Here is a 20193-nt window from a genome sequence, read left to right as displayed (position 1 = left end):
TGGTCAGCTCCCCAAGGCTTTAAAGCCCCAGTTTTGCCCTCGCCATATGCAGAGCCGTGAGCGAACACGCAGCCCCCAGCGGCATTTCCCACTGCTGGCATTCAGGATTTTAATTAAGATGCTGGAAAGGAGCAGTCCCAAATCGCTCTCTTGGCCCGGCCCCTCGATGGGGTTCGTTTTCACCCCACGGGAGGGATGTGGGTATATGAACGAAGGTGGGATTTAATGAAATCCTTGTAGAGAAAGCCCTTGGCTAGATGCAAGCAGCCCCAGGAAACATCTTTGGGAGCTGTAAGAAGGGAAGGGGTGTCCGTGCGGGTTTCGTAGCAGGGAGGGGAGGTGGGATAAGTGGTTTCCCCAAGCTGCGATGCTCCGGAGGAAGCCCCGCTGTGTACGCTCCTGGGCACGCATCTCTGCCTGCACTTTCCCCATTGCTGAGAGATGGAGGGAGCCAGGAAGCCACGTGGTGCGGAGGCTCAGGCAGAAGGTAAGGGAGATGCCCGGCCCTAATTTAAAGGGTGTATTCCCCACTGTGCACCCCTTTGCTACCATCTCCCTGAAAGGGAAACAGCATGATAGAATAACCCCGTCCCCGCGTTCGCAGGCATGAGAGCATCACATGTGTTTGCTAACTTGGCTTTTATTGCCACAGGACACAGCAGCAGACAATGTGATAGGTCACTACGGGGGGACACACGAGCGTGTTACAACACAGGTCTTCCAGCACATTCACCTTGAACGGCAACGCAGCACTCTGCGTCAGGCGGGAGGGAGGGAGATAAACGATGCCGCAGGGAGAAGGTGCTGCTAGCTGCAAGCCCTGCTCCTTTCCGTGCCTTTGCTGCCCCGTCTCTGTGCAAAAAGACAAATTCTCAGGCCACGGCGATTTTCCCTTTGGGGACAGGGCAATTAATAAGCAGACAAGGGGGTCCCTGCAAGGAGCATCATTTGCACCTCCCGGTATCAGCTCCGTTGCATCCGTGCTTCAAATTGCCACCCAGAGGTTTTGCTCACGCTGTGCTCAGCTGAGTCGCAGGGCAAAGGCATTAACGGGAGAAGCTGCCCCAGGAATACTGTTCCTCTAGGATGAAGAAGCGTGATCTTAGCCTAAGGTTTCAACATACATCAGAAATGCAGTCTGTTTGATTTGCCTCCCCTTGAAGATGGGCTGCCCCGAGCGAGATGGAGATATAAAATAAGGGGCAGACCCGGCAAAGGCAGAAATCCCAGCAAAGCACCGAGCACACAGTGCCTTCAGCCTGAGATGGAGCAACAATATCTGCCGCCTTCGCTGCCCTTTGCCCAGGATTTTATTTACAGTGTTATTAAAGGAGAGTGCGCCAAGGAGCCTGAAATGTTAAAAAATGATTTTTTAGAAAAGCCAGGGATTAACAGGCTTTTTTTCCCCCACTGTAAACAGATCTCCATTTTGCTTTTAAACATGCCCTTGGTGCCAGCCCGTGAGCAGCCAGGGAGGGAGAAGGGCTCCAGCAGAGCTGGGGCCCTGCAGCTCCTCCACAGGTGGGGGGGATGCGGGGGTCTGTGGGGGTCTGCCCCTCTGCGAGCCGCTTCAGTTCACAAACCCAGGGGAAAACCGGGATGGAAACGCAGCCCCGGGCTCCGACAGACGGACGCTGGTGGCTGCAGATGGGCAAACCAGCTGGTCTGGCTCTTCAGGGAGGGCCACAGCAAAGGCAGAGGGGGACACAGCCCGCCGCCACCCACCGACCCATGTGGTGGGTGGGTCTGGGGGCACCAAGTGGCGGATGTGGGCAGCGACCACCCGCCCGGAGCAGCCAACCAGGCTGGAAAGGTTTTGAGTAGCCACCGCTAAACACAGGGGATTTTACCCACCAGCAACACTGAGCAGCAGAAGCAATGGCCATTTTCCCCAGGACAGGGATGGCTGACGACAGCCCAGGAGCCAGCACGACCCTCGGGGTCACCCCGGCGTTCTGGGTGCACGCTTCGGGGCACAAACAGACCCAGCAAGCTTTCTTAGGGGAGCAGGAAAACCCATACAGACGTGTTTGTGCTGGGTCTGATCCCCGCTGAAACACCTCTGAGCCTGCAAGGGTTGACCCAACACCACTGAAGTCACCACGAACCACCTTCGCTACCGACTTCAGCCATGCAGGAGGAGGAAGAAGGAGCAAAGGGGTAAGATGGACGAAGAACATCTTCCTTGCCGACGCAAAGCCCATTTGTAAAAACCTACAGGCTTTAAAAGGCTGTTGGACCCCAATCCCACCCTCCCCACGTCTTAACCTTCCCCTCCTGGGAGCCAGCACAGCCCCACGAGCTGCCCCTCAACCCTGGGGCTGAAGCAGCGGGTGCCCTCGCAGCAGGATAACCTGTCCCTCGGTCCCGGCTCGGCCGTTGCTCTTGCCTCCGCACGGGAAGGCTCACTCGGGGATATAGTCCCTGAAGGAGTTAAAGCTGAGGCTCCGGCCTGCTGAGTTCAAGGTGGAGCTGGCTTGCATCTTGGGGATCTTCTCCATCAGCTTCGACACTGTCCTCCTCTTGAAGGAGCCCGGGGAGAAATGCCCCTGTCTCATGAGCTCCTGGTAGAGGGCGTTGAACACTGCCACGGTCTCTTCATAGCTGTCCCGGGTGGAGATCTCGTAGAAAGGAAGCTTCAAGGCTTTGGAGAGGTTTTCGCCATCCTCCGTGGACACCATCCTGTCGAACTGCAAGTCCTTCTTGTTGCCCACGATGACCACGGGGGGCTGCTCGCTCCCGCTGCTCCGCTTGGGGCTCGAGTGGATGTGGTTGATGAGGAAACACAGCCGCATGACCTCGTCAAAGCTGCACCTGTCCGTCACCGAGTAGACCACAGCGAAGCCATCGCCCCATTTGATCTTCTCCTCTATCTGCAGGGAATCCTCCTCCTGCCAGGGCAGACAAGCTTGTATTAACACCAGAAGCCCCAACATCTCCTAAATACCAACACTGCTGGTTGCAACCTAGAAAACCTCCCAAGGGGGCCCGTCACCATCTCCCTGAAGGGTTTTCGCCCTGGGCTTGCACACAGCAGCGACGTGCAAAGCAACACAGATAGCCCAAGGCAGGAATTTGTTGGGTTGGGCAAAATGACAGATGGAGACAGCAATCAGCCCCATCCTGATGTGGACGAGGGGAGAGTTAGTGCCTCTAAAGCGGCTATGCAAAGGTAGGGCTGTTGCTAGATGGGAAGCCAGCACAGGGCTCTCCATCGCCCGCAATCCCGGTGCTTGGCGGCTCCTTCGACCCAGAACCCCCCTGCTCCCTTGAGCTGTCTCCCTGTCGTCAGAATGCTCCACCGACGTGGGGAGCAGAGCTGCGCTGCACACCAGTAAGGGGAATGGGGAAATATTTAGCTGAAGCCACACTGTAATTGATGTTGGAGAGACATAAATTCTCCAAAACATCCTTTTTCCGAGATAAACACGTCTTGATCAATATTTCAGACACAACAGATTAAAGCTGGTGGAAGAGCACGGATTGCCTTCAATGGCAAGTCGCACTTCCATGATGGTATTTTCCAGGGTCAGCCAGCTATGAAACGGCGTGAGCTCACCTGTCCCGCCGTATCGAGGATCTCGAAGTGCACCATCTCCCCGTCGATGACAGCCATGTGTCTGTAAATCATTTCTGGAGGAGGACAGACAGAAAAGCATGTGTGAGAGAAGCCCCCGGGTAGCAAATGACAACCCAGGTGGCCTCGATGCAAGCCGTACTGGAGAAGTCAATTTTCACCTGCTGCAATCTACAGCCCATGTGGCCTCTGTTTCGAGTCCACGTCTTGAATTGGTCCTCAGCCTGTCTCCCCGTGTCTGGGAAGGGCAGCCCTGCGCCCACAGCGTTGAGCCTAGCATCTCCGACGGGCAGCGGAGACCCCCAGCCAGCACCTGGCCGGCTTTCGCCTTGCTGGAAATAAAAGGGCAACGGTGACCGAAGCGTTGGAGCAAAAAGCGGTCATGGAGTGATGCTTCTGCAAACGAAGAGGGGCTCAGCAGGAGGGTATGAAAAGCTGGGTTTTGTTTTAGACCCTGCTCATGCTCCTAACCCAGCCCTTTACCCAGCCGGCGTCGAACTCCTACTCCAAAGCAGTGGGGGAGCGGCTCCCTTCTAACCAAGCAACAAAAGCAGCTGCAAGGCGTGCGTCTGGGCAGCTCTTCCAGCACAAAAACCGCTTCAAGCTTCACTAATGTCATCAGGCAGTAAAACGAGCCGGCACTTTGCTTAGCAACCACTCTGGGCGCAGCATGCTCGACGGGACGCCTCGCTGCGTGCAGATGGAGCACGTCGGTCACGCCAGGGTTCGTGTGCCACCGCATGACAGGGTAGAAACCCTCTTGGCTTGGCCATCTACGGGATAAACCAGGCACCTTCTGCCTCCTCCAACACGGGGAAGCACCAGGTACACTCACCCTATGGTCTCTGTGTTTTATCACACCATATGGAGCGAGCCTAACAGGAGGAAGAAGCAGCAGGCAGAGAGGAAAAACAAGTTGTACTCCAGGGAAAAAAAGCATCGCTTACCATAACAAGCGAGGAGCAGGGATGTAAAGGACAGAGAGGGCAATGGCAGGGTTGTTTTTCAAACTAAGCCTTTCCCTTGGGTCCCCTGTGAACCAGCTGGGTTAGAGCAACACAGATACTTCCCAAATTTCCCATCCCGGTGGGTGACAGCAAGGGTTAGGCAGAAGGATGCACAGGCAGTGACCGGTCATTTCTGGGACACTTTGGCAGGGACATGACTTCAGTGCCCAAAAAACCTCAAACCCAAATGCAAAAAAAAACAACCCTAGAAGACAGGAAAGCACTAGCCACTGCTCCAGTGGCTTAGATACCTCCTTCCCCTTAAAAGCCACCTCCCAGCAAATTGCTTGAGGATGACTAAGCACGTGCTTCCTTGTGCGATGCTGATGGCTCGCCCCAACAGATTTTGACTTAACGAAACAACAGAAAAGGAAAAAGGGATGCAAGAGCCAGGGAGGTGCCATGATGGCTGGTGACTCGGACCGCTGCCAGTCTGGTCAAGGAGGAAGAGGAACGAATACGGTGAGTTTGGGAGCAGAGTCAGCTCTGCCGGAGCGGCACTGGGTGCACCAGAGTCTCCAGGCTGAGCCAGTGGCAGCAGCGAAAGCAACAAGAAAAAGGACTTTACCTACCTAGGGTTGGGTCGTAGTCTCCAATGAATCTCCTGGTGATGAATCTTACGGTCAATGCTGTAAAAAAAACCACAACAAATCCAGTTACAGTTGTCAGATCAAACTGCAGAGAAACATCGGCTAATTGAGGCAGGAGGGATGGAGCAAAGATCTGCCCCAGCCTCACAGGAAAGTGCCCATGTGGGTACCAGGAGAAGACATCCCAGCAGCGATGCTGCAAACCCGGCCCCATGAGGACCACGGGTTATTGCAGGGTTGGGAAAAATGTCTTCAAAGGCGCCTAAACAGGCTGGGTCACTGCTGCATGCTGGCCGGGGCTGCCCTGTGATGACCAGAGAAGACTACAATAAAGCAGCAAATTGCCAGATCTTAGTGGCAAAAGGTGAGGGTGAAGCAGACTGGGAAAGGATCACGGTTGCCCAGGTGGATGCCTTGGACCAGGATTGTTACAAGCCCTCTTTTCTCCCCCGAAAGTCCTTGGATGATGGCACAGCCCTGTGCAGGCTGTCCTCTGCCTTGCTTCACCCCGTGTACAATGCAGGAAAAGCGCGTCAGGACAGGCAGGAGCCCACCCAGGCTGACAGCTTGCACCTCACCTCTCCTATGCAGCCTAAAGCATTTCCAGAGCTCGTAGACATTGGGCATTTCAAAATAACCTCATTGCAGCCCTGGGAAAAGGCTAGATAGTTTTTGCATGTTCTTTGCAAATGTTTGCATCACGGACCGAAACCCACTGCGCGACAGGATGTCCCAGGCAGAGGAAGAGGTCTCTGTCCAGCACCAGGCACCTCTGCCCAAAGCTGCCTGCTCGTTGTCAGCAGAAAAACGCCCGTCACGTCAATGAAATGCAGCCCAATGGCAATGGAAAGCACCGACGGCCCCCACAACATTGGCTAACCCAATCTCTCGCCTTGCCAGGCACAGCAACCTCTCCTGCACTGCTGCTGTCAGAAACGTCCTTCCAGGTCGCGCGGACGCAGCAGCTCGGGAGCCCCGAAAGCGGCAGCAAGAGGTGGTCGGGCTCCGCAGGAGGCGTCCAAGACCGCAGGCGTTTCACCATGCTCAGCAGACAGCAGCAGGCAAAGTCCAGGCAGAGCTGCACCCCGCGAATGCACCCAGACATGCAGGCAAAAGGCAGCTCCTCGCATGTGGAATTCACTTTCCTGCACGGTTGGGGTTGATAAATTGCATTTTCTGGCCTTGATTCTGCAAAGATTTATGCACGTGCTTAAGTTTTATGCCAGGTGAGTGATCCCCTCGGTGGCCTCCAGCCAACCACTTTCCAACGGCGAGCTCAATGTGGGGGCAAGTCGGTGCCAGGCCAGGCTCTCCCTTTATATCACTGGCGCTGACGGTATAACTGCCTGGATGGGTCTCATGAATTTCAGCACTGTTTGTTTAACCTGACCCAGGCACACCACACGGAGAAAGGAAGGCCGTTGGCACCAAATCTCATGAAATTCATCAAAAGGCCGAAGTCGGAGGAGCACAGGGCACAGCAAACCGGGAGGTCCTCCTTACGCCAGCCACGTGTTGCAGCAAAACCAGCCCCGGAAAGGCACCCGGTGGCATTAGGAGCTGGTGGAGCAAGAGCTGAGCAGATGCCCCAAGGACCAGCCCACCCCTGGGTGAACACCTCACCTTCCTGCCATGCCTGCGCCTCGGAATTCACGTCCCCAGCATGGGGATGCTGGGCACAAGCGGGGCCCATTGACTCTGTTTCCTCCTTGCAAGGAGTCCTGCTCCCCGGCAGCTCTCCGGCATGCAGTGGGATGAAGCAACCCCCCCGCTGCAAAAACACCTCTGCCCCTTCTGTCTGCTGGCACAGCATCAACATGGAGATCAAATCATTTGGCCCGATTTTTCCTCCTTGCAAAGGCAAGGAAAGGCAGGAACAGCCACAGCACGACAGTGCGGGCAATTAAACCCCTCTTATCCAATTACCACATCTCCCTGCACCAGAGACTGGGAGATGTGAAGCCCAAATTATACTCTAATGCTAGGCTGGGTGGAGGTCTGCTGATGCTGGAGGCTTGCCTGATAGCTCCATCAAACATGGTAAGGGCTTTCTGCTTGCTGGGGAAAAGTACTGCCTCTCATCATCTCTCTCCATCCAGCCAGGCTGAAGGAGACAGTCTCGGCTCCAGAGCAAGGTCTTGTTTGAGGTGGGCAAGCTCTCTGGGGACTGCAAAAAAAAAAAATCAGAGAGACTCCTTATATTTTTCTGTAAGGGGTAGCAAAAGCTTTGCCATTGTGCAAGGTCTCTAGATGGGTATTTCCAGCAATGGGGACAGCAGACAGGGCTGAGGCTCTGCAGCCAAATGGCCAGAAATGGGAAACAAGGGAAAAAGCAAAGGCTTTCTAAGGAACAAAGCAATTTGGAGGCGCTGACAATCCTGCTGGTCTGAACGGGGCAGGGAGGCAGCCAGAGTGTACCTGTCACTCCTGCTAACAGAGCATCAAGCTTTGCTAAATGTTCCCAATGTGGCCAAAGGGCCACAAAAACGCATCTGTCCCTGCCCTGATAAGTGCTGGGTTTTATCAGTCTCCTGCTCCAGAGCTGGCACACGGGGAAGCCTCCCCTGGCACCGCAGCAGCCCCCGGGGCCACAGCAGGGCCATCATGGTCCCCTTGCTGGCACCCTGGATGGCACAGGGAGGTGACAAGAGGAGACTGGTGCTCATGAAAATGGGCAGAAGCAGGTGAGATGCTACCAAGCCGTTGGTGAGCTGCTACCAAGCCAGCTTCATTTCAGGAAGAGCAGAGCGAGGCTAGCAATATCCCAAGGGCAGATGCAGGAACACGGCACTGAAGAGCTGGCTGGAGACATGTTTTTGCTTTGAAGCAAAGCTGACATAATTTTTACTTGACTTTTCACACCTGCAGCCTCAAGCACCCCACAAAAAAACCCTGGGAGAGCTGCGAGGAGGCGATGATGCTTGGGCTGAAGGGGAGATACTGGAGAGGCGAGGAGGAGCGGGTGGTGTGTGGCTGCCATCAATTTACCAGCAGTGGAAAACTTGCCTCCAAGGCTACGCCAGGGGCTTACGGCAAGAGAACTCCTTTGCCTGGCAAGGGAAACCCATGGCTTGGAGCCTGTGACTGCAGAGAGCGAGGGGTCACTCCTGGGCTTTCACAGGGAAGAAGGAATGAGAGCAAAGCCCAAGGCGCTGTTCAGCCATGCACAGAGCGAGGGCATGACGTACAGAGCCCGCAGTGGCTCGCTAAAACGGGTCGTCTCGTCCAGGATGGGATAACTACTGGGTGGTGGTGATTTGGCAGAGACCGGCAGCCATGCAGAGGAGGCGGGTGGGGATGTGTCTGCACGCTGGGGCTGCGGTTTGCAGCTTGGCTCGGACCGAGGAGAAACTCCACAGCTCCGGCCGCCGGGGGGTAATTCAGTAGCAGCCCCATATCGGCAGCGCCATGGGAACCCGGCTCTGGGTCGTGGAGCTGAAAACGCAACGGAGCAAACGCAACAGGAGATTCAAACATTACACCTCCTCTGCTCAGAAAAGATGAAAGGAGGCGGTGCAGGATCCAGTCCCTGAAACTCCCTGGCGCTGGAGGAGCTTTCGCATCAGCGGGAGAAGCGACCAGTCTTGAAAAGAGATCGCCGCAGGTGACCAACTGCATCGCCTGAGACCCCTTCTGCTGGCAAAGGACACCCTGGCCAAGCCCAAAGGCTTATTTTTCTACCTGCCTTCATCTCCATCCCCACCCTCCAGAATATCTTTCTGCAGGGAATTGCCTTTAGGATGCAACAGGGTGGACTTGGAAAGCACTAGCATCTCCGAAAGCAGCTCTCCATCTTTGCAGAGCGAGAGAGCTTTCCTCTTGCCCTTGGATCTTCCCTACAGAGCTGCATTTCAGGGAGAAAAGTCAGCAGCAGCGCAAACACCCTCTCAGATGCTGTTTCAGAAACCTCTTGCTCTTTACCTTTGGAAAGAGTGAGGCAACACAACTAATCTTCACACTTGGTCGTCGAGGTCTAAGCTAATTCAAACGACCTTCCAGGCTGCCTTGGTGCTCAGGAGCCGATCCACGCGCCTGATGCTGCCGATACACGGGTTCAAAGCAAAACCCTCCACATGGCCTTTTGTATATAACATCTTTCCAATGCAGCTGCTTCGAAAATGCACCATCGATGCCTGGGTGTGATTTTCTGGCGTAGACAGAGAAACCCGTGGTTCGGAGGCTGAAGGGAGCACAGGAGCACAGCTAATGGAAGTGATGCTTAAGCCCTTCAAGGTGTTAATGACGGTAATGGGTATGGACAGGCTGTGCAGGGACAGGAGCAAAAGGCAGCAGAGAGGCTGAGAACTGGCTTGGAAAGGCAACAGGAGCGGAAAGGGAAATTGGTGGAAAATGAGTGGGAATGGGGAAAAAAAAACAAAACAGCGAGAGCAAGGCAGGATTGCAGAGCCCAGGAGGGACGGGATGGAGAAGCTGCGCACCAGGCATCAGCGCAGCAGGAGGAAGGAAACAGAGCAAGAGTGCAAAGGGAGAATAAACCTCACCAAACCCAGGATACGGTATTAAACCCCCTCAGAAACACAAGATGTTGATGAAAAGCTAACACCAAGCAGGGCTGATGCACTCCCACACCAAGCTTGCTTTCCCCATGCAGATTGAGGAGCAGTTTGTCCCAACTGGCCATCGGCAAATGTTCCCCACGTCTTGTGCCTCTGCACACCCACACCATGCCGGTCAGGAACGTGGCTTCCCACCTGAGCCAGGCTTTCTGCTTCTTCAGCCCCAGCATCTCTGCCCCAAGCAGCTTCTCCTGCCCTCCTACACCTGCCCGGCTCCTGTTTGGGGGATTCACCATCCTCTCACCTTCCAAGCTGCCTCTGTGTTTCAAACCCTGCACGTCAGAGAAGGGATTTGGTGGAACAAGCATGTAATTTAGCAAAACTGTTCTGCGGAGATAACCAAGGATCCCGCAGGAGGCATGTACCAGCATCTTCAAAGAGGCGACCAAATTATAAGGGGGAGAGCGAGACAAGTCAGGCTCGATTTCTAGAAAGCACCTGATTCTGTGTCATACGTTAGGCAGCCACCCAAAGCCAGAGTGCATGGTGTTGTACGAGAAGAGGAGCCAATTAAATTGATTAAAAATTGGCTGGAGCGCAAGAACACAAGCGAAGCTGCCAGTCGGAAGAAGTGGATGCAGGCAGAGAGGAGTCAGCACATCCACGCAGCCTTATAAGGAATTTTTTTTTCCCCCATCTTGAACATAAGTAACCTCAGAAAGGGCTCTCCTTGGAGAGCCCCAAAGCTGAAAGGGTTAATTTTATATACAATTTGGTCTCTAGGAATGACTACAGGATGGTTCAATGCGCAATTAACCTGCCATTGCAGGGACTGGCTGGGTACCTCCAGCATTGCATCGAGCCCTGCGTGCCCACGTGCTGCTCTGTTTATGCTGCTGCATAACACATCTCTCTTGCAAGCGTAACGGCTTACAGCATCAATTCATCTTCGGTTCGTGTTTTGTAAGCAGAGCTTTCCTCTGAAGTATGGCAAAGTTTACACTGGCTAGCATCAGCAGCAGAAGACAGAAGATAATGCAAGCTCTGGCTGGGCTGGATTTACAGCCTCCTGCAGGTGATTTACACAACCCAGGCCAAAGCTTTAAACTACCGACGGAGTTCAGCCACGGGTCTGCACCCAAACCCATCCCTCTTGGAGGATCTGGGACCTCGGATCACCGGATCTTTAAGATTTCCAAACTGCTCCAAAGAACCAAACTCTTTTGCTGAGAACTGAAGTTTTTTTCTCCCTTTTGCAGTTGTCCAGATTTTAATTACCCTTTTGATTGTTCACACACCTTGGCCCCCTCAGCTCTCCCAACCTGGCTTCTGCTTCCCAAAGGGGTGGATGCCCAAAGCTCACCCGGGTGATGCTCCGGCATGGGGTCCACTCGCATCCTGCCAGGACTGGGAGCTTGGCAGCTCAGGGATGGGTTCAGATGAAACCCGCCTGCACCCTCCCCTGCTTCCTTTCCCCGAAATGGGGCATCCCCACGCATTGCTCCCCTTCCTCTCCCAGCCAGCTCGGGCAGCCCTGTCTCTCCCCTGCCTTGGGGACCAGCACCCCGCCACCTCCCGCAGCCCGTCCTCCCCAGCCCCACAGGAGCTCCAGCAACGATGCTGATGCTTTTGACTCCTTCCTTGCGTGTCACGCACCGGGTCCCTCAGGCCAGATGCTCATGGTCCATTACCCAGGGTGTTAACCGCCCCGCCGAGCAGGGGAAAGCACTTAGACATTTCCTTGCCCCTGGCTCCATCTGGCACAGGGGCTTGCAGGCAGCAGGACACGGCAGCTCGGGCACAGTACCCAGTGAAGATGACACGCTGCCTCTTTGCAGGAGAGGACATGCAGGACAGCACCCAGGGGGACAAGGACGGGGAAAGACTGTGGCTGCCAGCATGCAGGGGATCGCGTGCCTGCCATTCCCAGGAGCTGCTCCCGGTTCCTGGCACGCTCCGGCTCTCCTCTGCACAAGCCAGGTATTGATTGCCTCCCTCTGCCCTGATTTCATGGCCTGTGTTACCGTCACAGCCCAAAAGGACGGCAAAAAAGTCCTGCTGAAGGGCATGAAGGTTGCAGGCACCCACAGGAGGCTGACCCTGCAGATCAGCCCCGCGTGATACCCAGTCGTCCCACGGCAGCCGCCGAGGAGGGTGCCAGGGCCGAACCCGGCTGAAGGAACCTTTAAAGACCCTTGGCATGATCCGACCCTATGGAGGAGTCACAACGGCCTCTCGCTTGCCCACAGGAGGGGCCCAAAGCTCCCAGGCACCCGCTCTGCGCTGGATGGGATTAACGGCGACGGGGGAAGCGCGTACGTGCAGGCCGGGGTGGGGCGCGAGCCAAAGTGTTTCGTACGCTTTGTACAACCATTGCTCGCAGCTCCATCTGCTTGCAGGGACTTCCGAGGCCAAACCCTGCACTCGGACCCCCGCCGGTGCTCTGGGTACGCCCGGAGCTGAGCCCCATTCCCATGCTCCCGCTCCCCGGTGCTGGGCTGCTAATTGAGATCTGGGAGTTGCCTCCTTTAATTTAATCAGGCAAATCATGATTTTTCACTAACAGTGGGCAAGAGGAACTCGCCGGCCAGCAAGGCAAGAGGCTCATCGGTTACTGTATATGGACATGCAACTTCAATGGCACCAATAGCCAAAGCTGCTGGCCGCGAGCCAGGTGGAGGTGCCACCACTGCAGCGTATTTAAAGGTTATGCCTTTTCCGGAGTGGCAAGCCAGCAGGACATTGCCCTGTCCCCAAGGACACGACAGCCCCAGCCGTGTCCCCCCCCAGCCTCTGCATGGATCACTGCTCCCCTGTCCCGCTGCAATAAAAACAACGCAGACCCGTGCGGATGCGCACCTTTCCTTGCCAGCGACTGACACCTCTTGACCCCGCTCCTGGCACACTGGATGCTGTGCAGAGACGGAGCGGAGGACGCCTTCGCCTTCGCTTCCCAGAGCGGGAAGGGGTGGAAGGATGATCCCCGGGCAGGAGTGGGGTTGAAGGAGAGAGCTCAGGTGCTCCTGGCTCAGCATCCCAAATCCCCACCCCGGCAGCCGCCGATGGAGAGCACTGAGCGAAGTGCAGGAAAAGGGAGTTTTCCTGAAGGAAAACTAAACCCAGCGCGGTAACACGAGGCTCTGCAAACTCCGCTCCCTTTGCTGAAAACAAGCAGCAAACTCCAAGTACCCGGTAAAGCACAAACCTGAGCTCGGCTTTCAGTCCTGAAAGCTCCCGCGGTCAGCAACGTCCCACCCTGACCCGCAGCCCCGGACCCGCTGCGCAGCCAGGGTTCGCTCCGGCACGGAAAAAACCCCTTGGGAGGAGCCCCTGGCTGCGAAGCGCCCACTGCTAAAACTCCAGGGGAGGGAAACTCGGTGCCCTTAAACATAACGGGCTCCGGGGTCCAACCTGGGCGGTGCCGCAGCCGCCCCGGAGAAACTCCTTCCCCATCCCGGCTTTCTCAAACAGCCCCTGCCTGCTGCCCAGCCCCGGCTGGACCCCCGGGGGGGCTCGACCCCTCTTCCCGGGGAAGGAGGCCCGGGGGCGCGGGGGGGGGGGGGGGGGGGGAATGCTGGGGGATGCCGGCGGGATGCAGGGGGGATGCCGGGGAGCCCCGTCCTACCTGTCTTGCCCACGGCGCTCTGGCCCAGCACGACGAGGCGCAGGGTACGGGCCGGGCTGAGGCTCACGGAGCGGCGCAGGGGCCGCGGGAAGCTCATGCCGGGGCCGGGGCTCGGGACTCCGCCGCGCTCCGCCGCGCTCCCCGCTCCGCCGGGCGCTGCACCGCCGGCTCCGCCCCGAGGGCCGGGCCGGGCTCAGCCCCTGGGTTCGGTGCAGGCGGTCCCCAACTGACGCGCCCCCCCCCCCCCTCCTCCTCCTCCTCCTCCTCCTCCTCCCCGCGGAGGTGGTGCCCCCCGGGCCAGACGGGTCAGGCAGCAGGGGTGGCCCCTACCTCGTCCCGGAGAAGCTGGGAGAGGGGCGCTTCGGGCATCGCGCCTCAGTTTCCCCGCTCGCAAGCAGCTCTGGGTGGCTCTCGCCGGGACCCTTCACCAAACGAAAGGCAGTTGCTGGCCTGGAGAGCTGCTCACCTAAAAGGGGGCAAGGTGAGGAAAGAGTGGAGAAGCGGTGCAACACCTCCCCAGACTGGGAAACACGGCCAGGGTGCTGCCTCCCCCCCGAAATCCCTGCATGAAATCACGATTTCATCTTCAGCCGCTTCTGTGTGCAAGACAAGTTAATAAAGACAAGACACGTTGGCTTAGTCCCCAGTCTTTCCCCTCGTCCCATCTTTCAGGTGCAGTGTGGTCCTCACCAAACTCGGCTGGGCGGACCCCGGTGGTAGCACATCGCCCAGCCCCTGCCTCAACCACGAGCAAGGTAAGGAATGAATCCTGGCTCCGCACAAATCAGTGACTAAATCCCCATTGATATCAAAGAGCTAAGACTTCACATCAGGCCTGGAACCAAACTCTGCATGTGCTTTGGTGCAGCAGCACGGCAAGGCTGTTAAACAACAGTGTAAGGGGTTATGTGTGCGTGTGTATATACAAGCGCAGCAGCTGGAGCGGGCATAGATGTGTGTTGTGGGTGCACGGAGTGCTGGGAAGAAGGGGAAAGACCAGCAACATCTCGATTGTCTTCAGCAAACTCCAGGACGCAGCTTGCCCGTGCGGCGCAGGTGGACGGATGACACCAGCACTGCAAACTCCAGCAGAAGAGACCTGACCAAGGGTGTGGAGCAGTTAAATGCCTGCGCTAGGGATTCGGTCTCTTTTCCGAAGGCTTTAGTCATTTCTCTGGCACGGGGATCTCTCTGCCTGACCATCTTGGGTGACTTTGCTTGCAACAGAGCACAGACCATCCACGCCGCCTTGGATGGTGCTCAAGGTAACACGAAACCCGCCCGATATTTATAGTCCGTATCATGTGTCAAAAGTAAACATCGCTGGTGCCTACAGAAGGCATTAGCACACAACCAGCGCCTAAGTGGGTGTCTCACCTTGAACGGGGAGAAGGGTTATCTAAAGCATTGCTGCCGCCAACGGGAGAGCCGTAGCTGTTAATGCTGCCAGGGCAAAGCTCTGGCTGGAGAGAGGGGCCCTGGATAAAACAGGGACTGTCCTGGGGGAACCCAGAGGGCTCTCCTTGGAGAGCAAGCAGACCTCACCCAGAAATTCATCTTACCATCGCAAGCTGGCGTGTGCTTCCCTGCGTGTGTGTATCTGTGCATCAGCCACTCGCGACAACCGTGTTCCTGCACCGCTTCTCCAAAGCTGACGAGAGACACGTTCACGGCTTGACTACATCTGGAGCCCAGAAGACAACAGCAAGAGCAATAAACCTCAGATTTTAGGACAAAAGCTGATTCCCAGCTGGGGAAGGGGGAGGTGTCAAGAAAAAGAAGTCTCCGTTATGTTCCTTTCCTATTTTTAGCCCAATTTACTACGGAAATGAGATGTCTGCAATCAAGTCCTCTGTCTTCTTCAATACCATTTTTGAATACATTGCCCAATTTCAGCCAAATCTGACAGTGAGGGAGAAGCCGCAGAGAAAATTCTTTGCCTGCAAGTTTCATGACAAAAAATGGTCAAATTTCATGGAAAATCAACCCTTGCACTTTGGAAGGCAGGAACTGGCTGGCAGGTTCCTGGCTGGAAGAATCCCGAATAACTATTTCCACCGCTCCCAGGGGCTGTTCAGATTCCTCTTGCGCGAAAGTCCCTCGCAGCAGGAGCGTGCTGCCCTCACCTCTTGGGAAAGCAATTAGCACCGCAGCCTTGTTGTGCCACGCTGGAAGCCGAGCAGTCCCAACCTATACATTTCTACCTGCCTTAATTTTGCTTGCATTAAAAGAGCACGGATTTGCAGGGGTGTGGGAACAAGCATACAAGAAGGGTGGGCTTAAAATTGAAGCACAGCATCAACATAGCTGCATTCATGTGCCAGCCCTGCCACAGACTTCCAGTATCACCTTGGGAAAATCACTTAACCTCCCCCTCTTCTTCTGCAAAGCTGAACCACCACCACCACTCACAGCCTCGCCACGGTAGCCCGTCAGCTCCCACACACATCTCCGTCGGGAGGGAGAGGGATGCACGTGCCGACACAGACGAGCAGCCCTGAGCCTCCAGCGTGGGTTCTGCCTGTAAAGAAGGGCTGCTTTGTTCCCCGTACCACACTCGGCCTGCTGCCTCGCGGCGATTTCTCTCTCAGTTCTGCCCTTTCTCCTCCCTTTGCAAGCGTGCGCATCCCACTGAGCTCTGCGAGCCGGAGCGAGGAACAGAGTGCCGATGTCCAGTGAAATACATCTCCCACTCCGATGGCAGAGAACGAGCCACCAGTTGGCTCAGCTGAAGACGGGCAGCATGCCAGAGGGTTTTCAGCTGGGAAATTGAACGTCGGTCAGCTTGCCACCAGAAGCCATCACGACTATGGTGCGAGGGAGGAGGGCTATGTAGCACAGCTCCTGCCCTTGTGTGCCCTGGGTAAAGCCTGTGTATGTTTTGGCCTGGGTTCATCCCAACTTGTGGCAAATGCATCCAGGAGCCACCTGTGCTCCTGGATGCTTAAAACTCACCTCTGCTTCTAGCAGGAGACTAGGTTAAGTCCACTCTTAGCTTTGCTAAGCTTAGCTGAAGTGTCCCTAAGTGGGTTTCGGCTAGGTCCTTGCTCCTCCATCAGCTCTGCTGTTAAACCAGGTCTAATTTCCATGCACCAGGCTGGTGTTTGCTGATCTCCCCCGATGGAAGGTGCTAGCCAACCATCTTCGTATTGCCCTGGTTTTGGCTGGGATAGAGTTAATTTCCTTCCTAGCAGCTGGTACAGTGCTGTGTTTTGGATTTAGGATGAGAATAATGTTGATAACACGCTGATGTTTTAGTTATTGCTAAGTAGTGCTTATACTAGTCACGGACTTTTCAGCTTTTCATGCCCTGCCAGCGAGAAGCCGGGAGGGGGCACAGCCAGGACAGCCGACCCAAACCGGCCAAAGGGATATTCCACACCATATGATGTCATGTTCAGCATATAAACTGGGGGGAGTTAGCTGGGGGGGCGGTGACCGCTGCTCAGGAACTGGCTGGGCATCGGTCGGTGGGTGGTGAGCAACTGCATTGTGCATCACTTATTTTGTATATTCTTTTATCATTATTATTATTTTCCCTTCCTTTTCTGTCCTATTAAACTGTCTTTATCTCAACCCTTGAATTTTACTTTTTTTCCCCCGATTCTCTCCCCCATCCCACTGGAGGCGGGGGGAGTGAGTGAACAGCTGTGTGGTGTTTAGCTGCCTGCCGGGTTAAACCACAGCAGTATGCACCCTTCCTTGGGGAATAAAACAGCAGAAAAATTATTTAACAGCTCTGCTAGATGAGGTCTGCTGATAGATGCTAAGATCCAAGCATGAAGTCTGCAAGAGGTTACCCTTTCCAATTTATTTGTTTTTCTAACAAATTGGAATCGATGAGCTCTCATCAGCTGTGTTGCATCACACTCCTGCCACATTTTGTAGAGCCAATCCTGGATTTGTCACAGCTTCAGCTCTGACCAGTGATGGATTTGTAGCTCTTGTTGCACCACCATGTTGTGGGTAGGACCGAAGCTGAGCCCCAGCACTGCATTCAGCTGAAACAGCATGAGAATGTCAGGGAGAACAAGCCAGCCCAGCCCAGCTGAGACACTGGAGCTCACCTCCCTCTTCCTCAAAAAAAAAAAAGACAGTCACAGAGTTGTTTCCAGTTGCACATATTCAGAACAGCAAAAAAACCCCAAACCCCCAACCTTCCCCCTTGCAGAGCTGTTCCACTGAGAGGCCTCTCAGCAATGGCAGAGAAAATGATGCTGTCTCATCTTATTCTTCCAGTGCCAAGGAAAAAGACAGAAGATCTACCCTCAAGGAAAATATAAATGGCCCTGCTACGATGTCTAGCAAGTGACGAGATCCCAGACTGGACTTTGGGACTCTTTCAACAGCCTTTTAGACTGGTCTTAGCAGTTAGCGAGTAAACGTCCTCCTTTGCCCATCCAGGTCCCCCCTTTGGTTAGTTTTGATCAGCTGTGGCACAGTTAAGCATTTCAAAGACATTATACAGCCCAACAGGGTTTCATGGAAGTGGACTGAAGGCAGGGAAGGCTCAGCCTTATCCTACACAGAAGAAACCATACAGGAGATTCACGGTAGATGCCCTCAGCATGGAGAAGGCATCTTTCAGCTCTGGGGTGACCTTACGCAAAGTCCATCAAGCTGAAGAAACAGAGCCCTAGGCAACAACCGATCTTTAGTCCTTTGACCCTCACTGACCTCCTTCTCTAAAGCTCTGAAGGCTCTTGCTGGACAACACAACGGCATACCTAGACACTTGCCCACACATCCAAGGGCAGCTCTCACCAAACCAGCTCTGCGACGTAGAAGTGTTACTGAAACACAGAGTGCTGTTCCTGCAGTACAGCCCACAGAGGAGGCGTGGGAGAGGTGGTACTTCCATTAAGATGATCTCCTATACTTCTTTAGCCTTCAGGACAGAATACAAGCGTTCAGCAGAGTCTGCCCAAAACTCTTTTTGGTGGTGTTTAAATCCAGCCAAGCACAGAGTGATGATATGCTTGGGCAGCCTACAGCAGAGCTTTGAAGGAGAAACATCTCTGGCCAGCTTGCATCCAACTTCCTTTTCTCCCTCCAAAACACTGTATTGTTTCACTCATCTCAAAAAAAAAAGATAGGAGTAGACTGACCTAGACCAGAACTTGTGTAAATTTGTTTCTTTTTCATCCTTAAGTCAACAAACCTAAGAGTGCTGCAATTCACAGCTGCTCACCTCCAGCCTGGTGAAGTGCTGGCCTTGGGGATCACTAGATAACCACGTACTGCTGCAGACCCCCGTGCCGAGATGAGGACCTGAAAGCACCGCTCTGAGAGAAAACAGCTCTACACCCTTCAAAGCCATCTCCCATGACCAGGCTGGATCAGACTGCTATGACCCTCCAATCCAACACCAACTGCTTCAGAGACGACGCAGAAAAACATGTCCTTGACTTCTTTAGGAAAGGGTTGGCTTGGGCCCCGGAGCTGGTGGGTTCATATCCCCGACAGCACATCTGGGGACTACCCGGAGAAACTCCTACTCACCTCACGCACAGATCTCCTTGGCGTGGTGGGAAGCCACATGTGTCTTCCCACACGTGCATTCAGCACCGGTGCCTACGCAGTCCCACGTTTGCTGGGGACCTGTCAGCTGGACGACAATGGGAACACAACTTTATCATCTGCAATCGCTGAATAAGCCACCTCCAGCGTAACAAAGCACCTGCGGCGGAGCCAGATGAAAGTAGGTGGAGCAGATATTGTTTTCTGTTGAAATATTTGTGGTCAGGCTATTCCATACTTGCCGTTTTTCAAGGATGTGGAGTCTGCACTGGGAAAGAGGCCAAAGACACCCATGAATCATGTCCCTGCAAACAAAAATCCAGTAGAAATAAAAAGTTGGTCTAAAGCAGACAAAGAACCAAATCACCTCAGGCCATAGCCTCGGATCATGGGAGTCCCATACCATGGTCCAAACTAAATCCCTGCTGGATCACCGGCTATTTTGAGCTCCCAAAAAACCTGAACTTTGCTGCTTCTGAAAGAAAGAGAAGTGGCGTGTTTGTTTTTATTTAGAAAAGGAAGACAAAATAAAAGCCAGTCTCTTTTCTCTCTGTTAGATGATCTGAAGGTGCGGGGTGCTAGAAGATCTATGCAGAAACCAACTCAATTTCAAGCCGACTTCGGAGCCTGCACGCCATTTTCAAAAATGACCAAAGTATTTCAAAGCTTTGGTCCCACAACGTTTAGCTCATCTCCTGAGCATCCACTCGAAGGGCTCAAACCCCATGTTTCCAGCTCATGTATCACATTTAATTGTCACTCATTAATGACTGTACAAACATTGTTCCTATTGAGACAGTATCATATGCGGCAAGCTTCGCTGCTAGCATGCCTCTTGAGAGTTAATGTCGGATGGGACTGTCAGGGAACGCTCTCCAAGAATATAACTGAAGCCACGCCGCCCTGTCAATAAACATATTTTTGGTTGCTATAGCAAAGCCAGCATGCAATTAAAAAGTGCTCTCAGACTTCAGGGCCCTCTCCTTTCTCAGCGGCTTTGCAGACTCGCTCCGTTCCTATTGAAATCAAACCCTGACTTTGCTTCAGCCGTGCGAATGCTGCATTAGCAGCCAGGCAGAGACGCGGCAGGAGCGAGGACATGGATCCCAATCACTTCTTCCATGTTCTATAAATAGGGAGAGAGAAAATAGATGAAAGGCACCTAGCCCCAGTGCTTGCTCACGCCCAAGCTTGCTAGCCGCTGTCTGACTTCTCCCTAAGGGCTTTGTATCAGCCTGGACCCAGTGAAGCGTTCCCTTTCTCTTCCTAATGAAGGGGCTATTTTTTTGGTCAAAAGAGACAAGAAAACCTCTAGTGCAAGAGAAATCAAATCAACACAGTTTCCTGGTGTTACATT

General features: G+C 54.5%; 1 protein-coding gene across 1 annotated transcript; it reads right to left on the bottom strand.

Moving 5' to 3' along the window:
- Positions 1–624: 624 nt before the first annotated feature.
- Positions 625–13436, bottom strand: LOC143163006 (ras-related and estrogen-regulated growth inhibitor-like). Its single transcript, XM_076343612.1, has 4 exons — positions 13317–13436; positions 5157–5213; positions 3560–3633; positions 625–2891 (listed from the first exon to the last, which is right to left on the bottom strand). Exons 1-4 carry the CDS (start codon positions 13411–13413, stop codon positions 2406–2408), a joined length of 714 nt encoding a protein of 237 aa, XP_076199727.1. The 5' UTR covers positions 13414–13436; the 3' UTR covers positions 625–2405.
- Positions 13437–20193: the final 6757 nt, after the last annotated feature.

The sequence above is a fragment of the Aptenodytes patagonicus genome, chromosome 7 (assembly GCF_965638725.1).
Source record: "Aptenodytes patagonicus chromosome 7, bAptPat1.pri.cur, whole genome shotgun sequence".
In the NCBI taxonomy this organism is placed as follows: Eukaryota; Metazoa; Chordata; class Aves; order Sphenisciformes; family Spheniscidae; genus Aptenodytes; species Aptenodytes patagonicus.
The sequence above is the reverse complement of the archived record's forward strand: the minus strand, read 5'-3'. Positions and strand labels throughout refer to the sequence as shown.